The sequence below is a fragment of the Danio rerio genome, chromosome 8, assembly GCF_049306965.1.
Source record: "Danio rerio strain Tuebingen ecotype United States chromosome 8, GRCz12tu, whole genome shotgun sequence".
NCBI lineage: Eukaryota > Metazoa > Chordata > Actinopteri > Cypriniformes > Danionidae > Danio > Danio rerio.
This window is the reverse complement of record NC_133183.1, coordinates 36,512,318-36,526,597: the sequence shown is the minus strand read 5'-3', so window position 1 is coordinate 36,526,597 and position 14,280 is coordinate 36,512,318. Positions and strand designations below refer to the sequence as shown.

The 14,280-nt window shown below is 35.3% G+C and overlaps 1 protein-coding gene across 8 annotated transcripts in view; it reads left to right on the top strand.

Annotated features, from left to right (window-relative positions):
• Positions 1–14,280, top strand: part of gapvd1 (GTPase activating protein and VPS9 domains 1) — an 88,699-nt gene that overhangs the window by 39,353 nt on the left and 35,066 nt on the right. For 2 of the 8 annotated variants that reach the window (XM_073909324.1, XM_009304094.5), the window contains exons 7-12: positions 5,287–5,479; positions 7,565–7,645; positions 11,376–11,527; positions 11,870–11,999; positions 12,399–12,524; positions 12,631–12,801. In XM_073909324.1, coding sequence (XP_073765425.1) covers positions 5,287–5,479; positions 7,565–7,645; positions 11,376–11,527; positions 11,870–11,999; positions 12,399–12,524; positions 12,631–12,801 — 853 coding nt within the window. Of the gene's footprint in view, positions 1–5,286; positions 5,480–7,564; positions 7,646–11,372; positions 11,528–11,869; positions 12,000–12,398; positions 12,525–12,630; positions 12,802–14,280 lie in introns of all 8 variants that reach the window. The other 6 variants (XM_005167157.6, XM_009304093.5, XM_009304096.5 and 3 more) reach the window with 3 other exon arrangements.

Below are 14,280 nucleotides of genomic sequence, written 5' to 3'. Positions count from 1 at the left end.
TGTCTGAACCGGTCCCGTTAATCCAGCAGTAACAGTCGCTCCACATACCTTCAAAGTCGTAATGCTTTAACTCTTCCTGCCCAGCACTGCTAACAGCTAATAACCCTGCCTTTCCCAGTTTTCTTCTCCGCAAGAGCAGCAAGGTGTTCATCATCGCACTGTCATTTACAGAGCCAATTAGCCCGACTCCTATGTTGTTATTGCATTAGACTCACTGTTTGAAATTCACTAATGATGATCGCTGAATAATGAGGCCCACCTGCTTTAATTACCAGGACTGATGAAGAATGAGTTCAAAGATTACCTGAAGACATAAAGAAATCTTATTGTGTATCTTTATAGGCCTTTTTTTCGATATGATATCGAAAAATACCTATTTTTTATTTTTTTTTGCTTTGTTTCCACCAAAATAAAATGTGCAGTGTGCAGTCGTTTCACAGATTCCCGCACTGGAGTTTTTGTTTATATTAACCCATGAATTGATTTAGTATTGTTGTAGTTTAGATATGTAGTTTATTGACACACTGTTATTTCCATCCACCTATTTTTTTGCACATTTTAGAATATTCAATAAGAAATGGTTAATGAAAACTGCAAGATGCTCATATATTTTGAAAATTTGCATTAAAAAAACTTAATGCGCACAACTGAGTTGGATTAACTTTTTATCCAATACCAAAATATGTGCATAAGCTACGATGGAAAGTCATTTGCTAAACAAATTTCAGTTTGCGCATCAAAAGTTTTGTGATTTTTGTTTTGACAAATAAAGATAAAATGGGACACAATGAGATTGTGGTAATGGAAAAACCTGCTAGCAGACCACATTGTAAAACATCTGAAATGTTGTTTTGGTCTTACTAAAACCTCTTAGTCCATGTCCGTCATTAAATTGGTTCAGTATTATTACCTCCCAGAGCGGTCTCAGACCTCTAAAAACCAGTTAAGACTGTTCATTGCGTTTTGTCTTTGTCTTCTGAGGCACAAGTAATTTTTCATATAAGAAAAGAATCGCACAGTGGCTTCTCCTACCACAGAAAGTCCGGTTAGATATTTGATGATCGTTTTATCAGGAAGTGGCGATTTTGCTCTCTTTGACAGGAAATGGTGCTTAATATGCAAATGTTTTATGCAATATTCTAGTCTAAGGATGTACTCACACTAGGTTATCTGAACATCGGCCGGTTGCATTTCCCGGTTCATTTGACAAGTAAGGGCGTACTCGCACTATGCTATCCGAAAGGTGCCCAGGCTGGTTTCCTAGATTGTTTGAGAAGTGTGAGTGCTCTGGATCGGACTTAGGCACGGTTCAGTTAGCCAGCCCTGGCCCGGTTGGAAAAGGTGCCAAAGCACTTGGGCTGTGTAAGTGCAAAGCACGCCTGAGCCTGAAAACTGAAGACGAGACGTGACTTTTAAGAGACTGTTTCATATGGATTAATTAATCATTCTTACTGTTTTATGAACGCAAACTGTCGTAGATTATTAAAGACGCAAACCCCTCAGTGGACGACAGCTGCACCTTTAGCAAACCTCCTAATGTCTACAGCACGAAGACTTTATGATTGCTTATGAACATCAAAAGTTGCTGATCTGTTCTGCGAAATATCTGACTGCGTGTCACTGCCTCCCAAAGTCAGAAACGATATAACGGTATAAAGAAATCTCCACTGTGCTGTGAGAGAGCGCTTTTTAAACTGAACAGCGCATCATCGATGATGTAGCGAGCTCGGGCCGAATGTAATGAGAGTGAGGGCCATTGCGGAAGATGGGAGGGGGCACAAGCGTGCTTCAGCCTGATTCAAGGCAACTGTATATAGTGGGAGTACGCCCTGAGAGTGTTGACTGTCCCTGGCCCAGTTGGAAGAGGTGTGCCAGAGCTTGGTTCGGTTGGGCTTTGGTGCGGTACTCCCCAGGGCTTATTTGTGCCAAAAAGCACCGGATCCGGCACCTCTGTAATCTGATCTGGCACCTCATTTTACTGATCCCCCGTTCATTGTTCACTTTCACTTTCCCAACCCTCTTCACTTTCGTCTGCGACAAACAACCGCTCTATACTTTCATCCTTAATCCTTTCAATCTGGACACCCCTCCGCCATCTAACATTTAATCCACTGCACCCACCCCCTGCTCTCCACTTTCGTGCGTGACACCTCTCCATCCTCGGGTTACATGCCGGATCGGTTACTCCGATCTGTTCCAGGACCTCGCAATTCACAAATTAAGCACTGGGTGTGCCTGTAGTGTGAGTGCAAAGTGCGCCAGAGTGCAAATCTGAAGACGCAACGTAACTTTTAAGGGACTGTTTAACCCTCTGGGGTCGAAGACCACGTATACGCGTTTTGACAGGTGGTGGCGTCAAACTGCTGAAATGAACTTAAATTACACTTTCAATTTTGATCGTACAGATAAGATCAGTACATCAATTGAATCTGTTAGGTGTCTACTTTTTGTTCTGTACACTCACAACAACAACAAACGTGTGTGCTTTTGCAAAATAAGGAAAACAAACAGTGTAGGCATTCTGTCTTTTCTCTCTCCGTGAACTGCTTTTAGAAACGAGTCAGTAAAATGCGCTAAAACTCAGCGAATACAAAACGCACACAGATGAGAAATGTATTTCTAGAAAACTTAAAGTGTCTACTTTTAAACGCAGCTATGCATGTTGAAAACAAACATTGCATGATAAAGTAATCAGTATGAAACCAACGCTATGTCTAGTTTCTCAGTCTGATCTCATTAGTTTTAATGCGACCACGCCCACGAGGCATTGTTATTACAAGCGTCTAAGGCGCGAGCAGACTGTGGTCAGAAAAACACGTCACTAAAATGAAAGGAAACGCAGCAAATAGTCAACAAAGAAGATAATTTATGATATCTATATAAAGCTTGATATGTCTACTTTTGCATTAACCAATTCAAGTCGAAAATAAATGATCTCTTTTTTATGTAATCCGTATAAAAGTAAGGACTGTACGGATTCTCCTATATCGCCTCATTACAGCAGCGTGGTCCCGCCTCTCAGTAAGCGCGCTTCATATGTAAATTCAGATGTGAAAACAATGGAGGTAAAGGACCAGTGGCAAAGAGAGCTAAAGTAGACAAGAAGTACTCCGAGTTTGCTCAGTAATGAGAGTCATTCCGACAAACTATTAGATGAAGATGTAGCCTTCAACTTCACAAAATGTTTAAAAACGCTACAGAAGTGGACCAAGATAAAAACAATCCTGCGTCTGTCAGTCTCTGCTGATGTCAAGAAGAAGGCCAGCGGTTACAATAAAATACTGCTTTTTTCCTGCCCTGCTCCCCATCACAGGATACCTGTCTGCAAGGTTACATTTCTAAGTGTCCTTTGTAAGTTTATTATTTAAATAATTACTGTGAATACTGAATGAGAGGATGATAACTTGCGCCAAAAGCTGCTGTGATGCACGCGACTGTTTAAAAGATTTCATTTTCGCACATGGTGTTGTTTTTCACCTGCTTTCTTTTGCTTACAGTAATTTTTGTTAATATGGATTAATTATCACTCTTTAAAATAACATTGCTCTAATATGAGATTACCAAAACTAACTCAGAATCGTATTATTATAATTTAAACTTTGTATATACTATTCCATATATTATAATGTATTGTTTTTTTTAACCATTTTAAGATGTTTGACAATGTTAAAATAATATGTTGCATTTTGGCATGTTTTTGACTTATTTATAAACTATTTATAGATATAAAGTTAAATTAAAAATATCCTGGATTTGAAGAATATTGTATTCCTGGACTTCACTCAGCTCAAGAAATAGTTTAATTTATAAAATTTTAAATGAACTTGACTGTTGATGTCTTAAATAATAATGTCAAATAACCAACATTTCTCAAAATGGATAAATCTAATTTTGCAACAAAACTCATTTACAAAAAAAATAAAAATAAAATAAATAAAAAATTAAAATCTGTAGATTTGCTATGTGTAAGTTTAAAAGTTTGCAGAGTTTTATACAGTGTACTGACTCTCACAAGTGTATCTCCAGTTATTTTGTGTGATTAATATATTTTAAATAAACTGCAAACAAAAAAGTAAATAATCTTTCCTCTGATTCCTTCTTGAAACTCTTCCCTCCTAGTCACATACTGTACCTGTCTGATGGCTCATTATGCAGCTCATTATGCAGATCTTTGTCTTCTCAGGTGTGACTCACTGCATAGTAATGATAGTTCACACCTTCCCGCATGAACCAATTTCACTCAAAAAGTGACTTAGAAATTTTAATCCATTATATTGTTTTCTGTGAGCAAGTGAACAAGATGATTCTCACATCATTTTAAAGTAAAAACACTAGACTACCAGATCCAATTCTCAAAGGTCTTGTGCACAAATGTTCTCTGTGTGTTTCACGGCCTTGTTTCAGTGATTTCAAAATTTTTGTTTTTCACTAACCACGCATAAACGTTTCTTTCTCAAAAACACAAACACATACAAACATGCTGCTTGGGTATTATTGTAGCCCAGCTTGTGCTGTTTACAGTGTTATCACACGTTAGCCATTTATATATTTTTAAGATGCTGAAAACAACACAAATGTCAGTGCATGTCAAAACTTTTCCAGAGCCCCAAAACACCCTCAGACCCCAGAGGGTTAATTTAAATTTAATAATCATTCTTATTTTTTTAATGAACATGAACCTTGCTGCACTTTCAGCAAACCTCCTAATATGTGCAGCACAATGATTTTATATAAGTTTATGAGCATCAAAAGTGGTGGATCTGATGAAGGGGAGGCGGACAATCGCACCCTGGCACGGTTCAATGCAACTGTGCCTAGTGTGAGTACACTTTAATTTGCATGTTTGGATGGAAACGGCTATTGTCATGTCATGATGTGTGAAAGACAATCAAAACACGAGCATCTTCACTCAAAGGAAAATGTATTTACTGTAAATAGAATGATTAGTATGATTGTTACATTATCATCACATGATTAGAATCATGTATTAAGTAATATACAGCAGGTCAATAGCACCGGCTCAGCTGTACAAACTGTTGACTGGTGCGTCTGTGTATATATTTTTTAAAATTAATATTTTTTTTGTGCAAAAATTATTTGTTAATGTGCATAATTTATGTTAAGCATATTAAGGAAAATCAGGCGAATGTGAGGACTTGAACGGATTACTTGAAGACACAAAAAGTTTCATTATATTTCATAAGAATTCAACTTGAAAAAATAATCTGAATTTTTGTTTGAATACGTTTGCCCACATGTTAAAACTTGTCTTATTTCTGTGTCCAGGTGGACTTTGTGCGCAGTGTTACAGCAGGCGATCAGCTCAGAGAGGAAGAGCATCTGGCTCTAGAAACTCTTCTTGCTAATGTTCCTCAGTCCCGCACAACAAAGAGCAACAGTCTGGAGCTCACGCCCTCAAACACACCCCAGCTCTCCCCTGCTACTACACCTGCAAACAAGAAGAACAGACTCCCCATTGGTATTGCTTCTATTTTAACTTTACCATTGATGAAGCAGAGACTAACACTGGTGATTGAAGCAGAGACTAACACTCTGATTTACACGCTTGTTTAAGATGTTCTTTTGATGAATTGATTCAAAATACATTAAACAAATTGACTTTTTTTTTTTTTACTTAATAAACCCACTCATTCCGATAGCTAACTGAACAAACTTTCTGTATGTTCATATTGAAAGCAAATTTTGTGCTTTTAAGGATGTGAAAGTTAAAATCAGTGCCATTACCAAAAAGTTTCTATAACTGTGTACCTTTTATGTAATGCATAATTTACATTCTCTCTCACACACACACACACACACACACACACACACACACACACACACACACACACACACACACACACACACACACACACACACACACATACACACACACACACACACACACACGACAAGCAGGAAATGTTCATGGGCTAGTGACATCACTACATTGAAATAGTCTATTTCAGTGGTTCTCAAACTTTTTTCAACAAGTACCACCTCAGAAAAAATGGTCTCTCCAAGTGCCACCATAATTTTTCTACTAGTAGGCCTAATTAATCAGCTACAGCTCTGCGCAGTTCAAAACGTGATTAATTCTTCTTATTAATCATCTTTATTATTGTCAGCCACTTTAAACATTTTAAATAGTTTGAACAATAACACAGCACTGTGCTTATAGGAAAAAAATAAAATAAAACATCAGCGTTTAAATTAAAATGTGATTTTTCAAAGTTAATTAAAAATGGCACTTTTCTTAAAGTAAAAAGAAAACTGCTGTATTTAAATGTAAAGTATTATCATATAGTAGCCTATTCATCAAAACCTGGAAATGTTCCTTGGACCTCATAAATATAGGCTATATGTCATCATATTAATGTTCAAACTCTTTTTGGTAAAATTTTAAATATAGAAAAAAGTCACATATACAAGCAACATATATCTTTAAAATCTGAACATTAACTTGTATTTCAAATATATGAATTGAATTTACATACTTAAATTAGAAATTAGATCTGCTCACTGCTGATTAGAGTAGGCTTTGTCTGTCCGAAAAGCAAGTGATTAAACCATACCTGTAGTGTTGGGCCGATAGACGATGCTATCTTCCATCGCTGATGGACAATAGAGAACACAATGCTGAGCCGGCATCGCGATCCTTCGCTCTACCCCTGTCACAAACTCACTCTCGAAAAATACACACTTAGGCCCCATTTACACTAATACGTCTTAGTGTTAAAATGGCATTTTAGAACAAAAATGATCCACACCAAGTTTTACATAGTATTTTTGAACAGCCCTCCGTCCGCTGAAAACACACATCACATGACCACACAAACACAGCCACACACTGTCATGCACACAATAAGTTGCGCACCCTTCTCACCCAAGGATCCCTCCTCCCTCTTCAGACACGTCGCGCGCACTCTGTCAAACAACCCCAATGTTGTCTTAATGATGCCATCGTCCATCACGATGTTTCACATTAGACATCGTACAATGCCAAATTGGTCGACATCGCCCAACCCTACATACCTGTCGACATTGGGATAAAAAAATACAGGATACGCCTCCAACAACCGTTACAAATATGGAGACTAAATTATCTTCAAATGATAGAATACATAACAAACATTTGAAAATTGAAAATAGAATAAATGAATATTTACTGATCACATCTGTGTTACTGTACGTATCAAAGGATTAAAAGCGTGTTCATTTCTTTATTTTAATTATTCAGCAGTTCCTCTGAGTACCACTAGAAGGAAGCCTGCTTACCACTTGTGGTACACGTACCACAGTTTGAGAATCACTGGTCTATTTCATATCTGATAAATTTTACATATAAATCTATAGTCAACTTCTTAACACACTGGAACAGCTTTTCTGCATAACCTAATCAGACATGAACATTAGCTGGTGATCTTCTGTTAATTACCTACTGTTTGTTCTTCCACTCATTTACTGATCTTTAACACACTGTGAATCTTATCCACCAACTCTCTGATTCTCCCCTTCTGTCTCTTCCACCTTTTTTTCTTGCCTTGCTGACAATGATCATCAGGACAACAGTTGGCAGCCATAACATGTTGGGAGCCCTCTGCCACCTCCCTGTCCGCTCATATACCCTTAGTAACCCCGTTTGGTGGGTAACCCTGCTGTTCTACCATGACTGTTAAAACCCCTGTTCATCCTCCACCTCCCACCGCTTCATCTGTGCTTGGCCAGTGTTCGCTGTGTTTGGCATGTGTGTCACTGCTTTAGCTCATCTTGGTTGCATTACTTGCCTCTAGCGGTACACAAGTTGTTGTACTGTAGTTGCTCAGACAAGCAAAGACCATTTATGAGCATCATAAATCTTGTAAAATGTATGGCCACCTTTTTCCAGCATATTCCACACACGTTATTTTTCTTGATATTGATTCGATTAATTTGGTTTGCATTATTTACTGAAAACGGGGCATCGGAATATTGAAACAAGTCTTTCTAAATAGGTTTTATTATACGTAAAGGGGGACAGTACAGGTTTCTTTTAAACAGTGCGAGACTAAACATGTTAATCCTTCTAAAAGTCTTATTAAAAGTAGGCATATCCCTTTCCACAAACTTCCATGATCGACCATTGTTTAAATGAATGATCAATTATTAAATAAAATTTTAAATGTAATAATGTGTCTGCTTCAGTGGCATATGACACTCAAAACACACACAGAGGAAAATGTTTTTTTACTGTTATTAAATAGCTAGTAAGAGTGTAAAAAGAATCAGTAGTTGATGATTTAAAGGTGCCATAGAGTGCATTGATTCAATATTTGAATTGTTCACTGATATCTGCATAGTAGGCGTGTGGCTTAAATGCAAAAAAAAAAATCTCCAGAAATAGTTTTATATTCTTATTTACAACCGCTGGAGATTAACACTAAAATTATAATTGTCTACTAAAGTGACTTACACGGTTATTTCCACACAGGAAAGAGTTCATATCAACCGCTACATAAACCTATATTATATTTTTATAACAGTTTATTGAATTTCTTTGACTCTGAGAGATATGACAGGGTGCATAAACGTGTATTAAACACTTATAATTAGCAGTTTAAATGTTTTGTTGCCTCACTGCAAATATATTCACAGTTGATTTTACAGTATACACATTTATTTAATTAAACTAACCATAGATGCATTCAAACACACCTTATTCCGCTTCATGGTGGTGCTAAATATGTTTATAATTTGTATATCCTGCATTTTGAATTATGAAAGGCTGTAAACAAATAAGATGGCTATGATGTTTGACGCTCGCAATATGTCATTCCCATGTACTGATCTTTTATTGTTCAGCTATGCCTAAGTATATCCATATTTTCATTCTGTGGCAACCTTTAATATAAACATTGGTAACACTTTATAATAACTACACACTATGAATCATTTATTAAGCATTCACATCTAGTGAATTCATTATTTGTTAAGAATTAACTCTACATTAATAAACGTTAGTAAGCAGTTTATAACTGCAGCTATGAATGCTGTATTCTTGACTTATAAGCACATTTATAATGTGCTTAATAATTGTACTTTCATACTTTGTGACGGGTTGATTTTTCATGACTAAATAAAGTATTGCATTATTTACAAACCATTTGTTCAAGAGTAGTTGGAGGTTTCTAAGATCATTTAGATTGAGTTAGTAAATGATTAATAAACTATCGAAATAAAGATTTATTCATCTTATTCAGACATATGGTAATGGTTAGTATGTATGTTAATAAATGCTTTATTAACTCAACTTCATGCAGTTTTGTGACCTAATCTAAAGTGAGGAATATTCATGATTTATAAATCCCTTATAAATGTCAATTAAAGGCTTAGTCTTAAATAAACAATAATCTTTGCAATCTTATCTAAAAAGTAAAATTACTGTAAAATTAAACATTAGGAATGTCAAAATATGCCATAAATTATATAAAAGAACTACAATATAAATAATAATTTAACAATAAAATAGGATGTGACGTTTAAACTGTAAAGTAATTTTATTTTTGATTAGGTTGCAAAGATTTATTTTTACTTGATACAGCTTCATTTATGTATCTTCAAATGAATAGAAATTATTTTTTTAATGTTTTTTTTCCTGTTTACAATTTAACTGAGTTTTTAATTGGGATTTATAAGGGATTTTATAAAGCATAAATGGTCCTTACTTTAGATTAGGTCACAAAACTGGATGAAGTTGAGTTAATAAAGCATTTAGTAATATACAAAGTAACTTTTCATTTATGCCTGAATAATAAGATGGATAAATGTTAATTAGAATAGTTTATTAATCATTTACTAACTCATTCTGAATTATCTTAAAAACACCAACTATGCTTAAATAACTGGTTTGTAAATAATGCAATACTTTGATTTAATAACGAAAATGAATTATTAACAAAGTATAAAAATACAATTATTAAGCACATTATAAATGTGGTTGTAAGTCAAGAATACAGCATTTGTAGCTGCAGTTATAAACTGCTTACTAACGTGTATTAATGTAGAGTTAATGCTTAACAAATAATGAATTCACTATTTGCAAATGCTTAATAAATGGTTTATAGTGTGTAGTTACTGAAACATTTAATAAATTGAATGACTAATAAACAGCATGTCAATAGCGACGTCTCAGATGTATACACGGGTCAGCAAAAAATCTGCTAAAAGTTTTTAGTACTGTTAGTGTGTTTTTTTATTTTCCCCCAGATGTGCACAGGCTATTGTGTAAAATCTGGAAAAAAGCCCAATGATTATGTCTCTACATCTTTAGTACTTTATGTGCTGCACATTGACATTCATGATATTAAATGTTGCTGAGGTAATTATACCAGTTGATTTAGATGATTGCTGCATCCGAAACCTCTAAAATGCTTCTTTTGAATGGTAGGAAGACATCTCTAAATCCAAAATCTGCTTCACTTCCTGTCTCTTGAGGTACCTTCTTCTAATCAAGTTTTGAAGCCAGCATCGATATATCCTTCACTTCCTTATAAATCCCACAACCCTCACAGTTAGCCTAAAATAAGGCTCCGCTTTAAAGTCAGTTTATGTGTAAATGTATGTTCGGACTAACGTTTTCTACTTTTCACAATGTTTTTATCACTAAAGCCTTCTCTATTTGGTTGTATGTGATTAAAAGTTTATGCTGTCTCAGAATCTGTCTGAAATCCATTTTACGATGTGTCTTCCTGCAGAAACGCTGCGCAGCGAGGCAACAAGTCAGCAGCCTAAGCTTTTAGACGCAGCCAAAATGATGTATCCATTTCAGAAATTGAATGATCTGATTGTTCCGTCCTCCATGGATGCAGCACAATACACCCCCATACACTTTTCGGTTTCTTCAAGCAGAGTAGCAAGAGAGTTTTTAATGAACTCATGCATGCTCGCTTCATTTTATTCCCTCACATCTGCTGTAAATGTTTTCCATCAAAACGCTTACACTAAACTCATCAAAACTATACAAATAATAATGTTGAAGCTTAAAGGAGTAGTTCACTTCAAGAATTGAAATGCTGTCATTAAGTTTTTTACTTGATCCAAATACTTGTTTGTTTCTTCGGTTGAACACAAAAAAAGATATTTAGAAAAATGTTGACATACAGTTGATGGTCACCACTGACTTCTATAGTAGGGAAAAATATGAGCATCAGTGACCAATCATTCTGAAACTGAACAACTCCTTTAATGCATTTTTGATAGGATGTTTTGATTTAAAAAGATTATTGACAAATAATCAGTCAGTCCTTTGCATCTCTATAAAAAGCTATACTGGTGCACTTCTCTTAAAAGGTTGTTCACTTGTCATTTTAAGACTTTTTCTCACCCTCACCCAGCAGGCTCTCGCAGCCGAAGCCGATCCAACATGGCCCAGGAAGGAGAGACTGAAGCCAGTTCTCAAGAGTCTCTGCAAGAGGTCCCCGAGGAAGTGCTGGTCATCTCTCTAGGAACATCACCACAGACCATTCCCGGGATGATGTCAGAAAACGAGGTCAGAAGCTTGAGGATTTATGTCATTTGTTTTGATATTGTGATTTTTAGGGGAATTAATAAGAAATGAAGTGTGCAGATGCAAAAGCTGTCTAAAAGTCATTCTTCTGAAATGAGATTTTAGGATCCTGTGTTTAATATTAGTTATTTTTCCTTTATGGTGATGAAAAGGTTATTTGCATTGCCTTTACTGTGAAATAACTCAACATAAACAAAGGAGGCTGAGAAAAATACTCATTTTAGATGAACATTTTGAGATGACATTTAGAGGCTTTTGTATTTGAACTGTTCAAATGATTATATTGATAGTGCTCATATGCATCTGCAATGTCTCTGACTGTAGGTTCTGACTTTGCATCTTGGAGATGGAGGACAAGGTGACGCCCCTGTCGACGACACCAAATTACATGGCAAGCCTGACAAAACACTGCGCTTCTCACTTTGCAGTGACAACCTGGAGGGCATTTCTGAGGGTGTGTTTTCATCAGACAACCAGTAGATGGCTCACTTGTACATAATCTGTTTCATGTCCACCTGGCATTTTTCCTTTCTTTTCTCATTCTTTTTTTAAGGTAAAGAGAGAGACAAATACATTTTATATTTAGTTTGATAGTTCAGATTTTATTTTATAATTTCATTTTATTTTTATATATATTTTTAAGATAAATCATTTTGTGTTTTTTTAATTTGATCTTTTTTATTATTTCATTTGCATAAATCGGTTTACTATTCTAGTATTCTAGTTTGTTCTATTCTATTCAGTTGTATTCTATTCTATTTTAGAATAGAAGTTTAATTAGTTTAATTTTAATAGCCTGGTTAGTTTAGTAATATATTTATAAATATGGATTTTTTTTATGGTATGTCCGTAGGGCCGTCTAACCGCTCAAATTCAGTTTCTTCTTTGGATTTGGAAGTGGAGTCCGTGTCAGAAGGAGGACCAGGACCGTCTGGTAGTAACGGTGCAGAAGCCTTACAGCTACTGGAGCACGAACAAGGTGAGTTTGTGTCTTCGAGTATTTCACCAAACATCTTAAGAGAAAAACTTTACAATTAAACTGGTGTTGCTTGACACTCACATACTCTGTGTTGTCTGTTATGTAGCCACTACACAGGATAATTTGGACGATAAACTGCGCAAGTTTGAGATTCGGGACATGATGGGCCTGACGGATGACCGAGACATTTCTGAGACGGTCAGTGAGACTTGGAGCACTGATGTCTTGGGGAGTGACTTTGACCCCAACATGGATGAGGACCGACTGCAGGAGATAGGTACATGTGTACTTCTGCAGACTTCTGCAATGTCTGATTGCACAATATGGTTAAGAACAGTTCTCAACTCAAAGAGATGTACTGCATGCTTTAATGAGTTTTAATTACTTTCAATGCATACCTGAATACACAACATAACTCAAAACAGCTTCTGAAGTTTGTAGTCAGAATGATTTACAATAATTACTCATCAACAGTTACATTTTCTTGCAGTTTCTGTCATAAAACCATAAACATTTCAAAAGAAAGGATAAAACAACATGTGTGTGTGTGTGTGTGTGTGTGTGTGTGTGTGTGTGTGTGTGTGTGTGTGTGTGTGTGTGTGTGTGTGTGTGTACACATACATACATACATACATATATATATATATATATATATATATATACACACACATACACACACACAAACAATGTTTCAATTTTTTAAAAATAAAATGATGTAGAAAAATAAGGGAATAAAATAAGGCAAAAGAAATGTTTTGCTAATAAATATTGCTTTAAAAGAAATAATAATTGTTATTAAAATATTAATAGTAGTAGCAAAGAATAAATCTAGTTGTACCAAATCTGCCAGTTATTAATGAAATAGCATGAGTGTCATGGCTGGGAATTTGTCATCGGCAGGTGTGGCAAAATATTAGTTTTTGGCCTAATTTGCTGTGAGATGCAGTTCAGTTTAGCAAGCTGACCAACAAACCCATCGCTGCCTCCCTGTGGTCTGCGTAGAACTTGCACTTCTCAATGAAGTAGCTGAATTGTGATCTTTTACACTCTTTGTGTGAGTCCTACCTAATAGTGCTTTAGTAATTACTCCTGCAGTTTTCCTGTTTAAGACATTCCCTACTAATCATGGAGCGTTTTAGACATTTTTAAAATCACAATTGGGTAGCACTTTATTTGTGTCACTGAAAAAATGGATGCAACTTACCCTAAACTAAAGCGTGTTCTTCAACCTAACTCGAATTACTCATTACTTACTGTAGGACATGCTGTGAATTAATATTACTCAGTTCCTGAATTACATTTTAACAAGGACATAATGAAATGTTTTAAAGTTCTTATAGATTGTAATAGCAGCTAATTTACATGATTGAGTAAATTAAACATGCAGTAAGATATATTTTAGATGCTCTTTAAAGACCTGATTTACAAAGTGAAAAAATACTTGCTAAATATTTTGTTTCAATTGTTGCATGATTATTTTATCTTACTTATGTTGTTTATTATTTCTTTATTATTACAATAATCATATAATATCTCCTCTACAAAATATGGATAATTTCTCTTTTATATTTAATGCTGGTTATTTTAACATTATTGTAATTATTAAATTGGATGAGTTGATTACCTTTGACAATAATAACTGATTACTAATCTCATTTTGTTAATCTTTATTTTGTTAATCAAATAATTAATTATTTCTAATTAATTCTTTTTTTTCTTTTTCTTAGTTCCTGTGTGAGGCCCCTTGAAAAGCTCC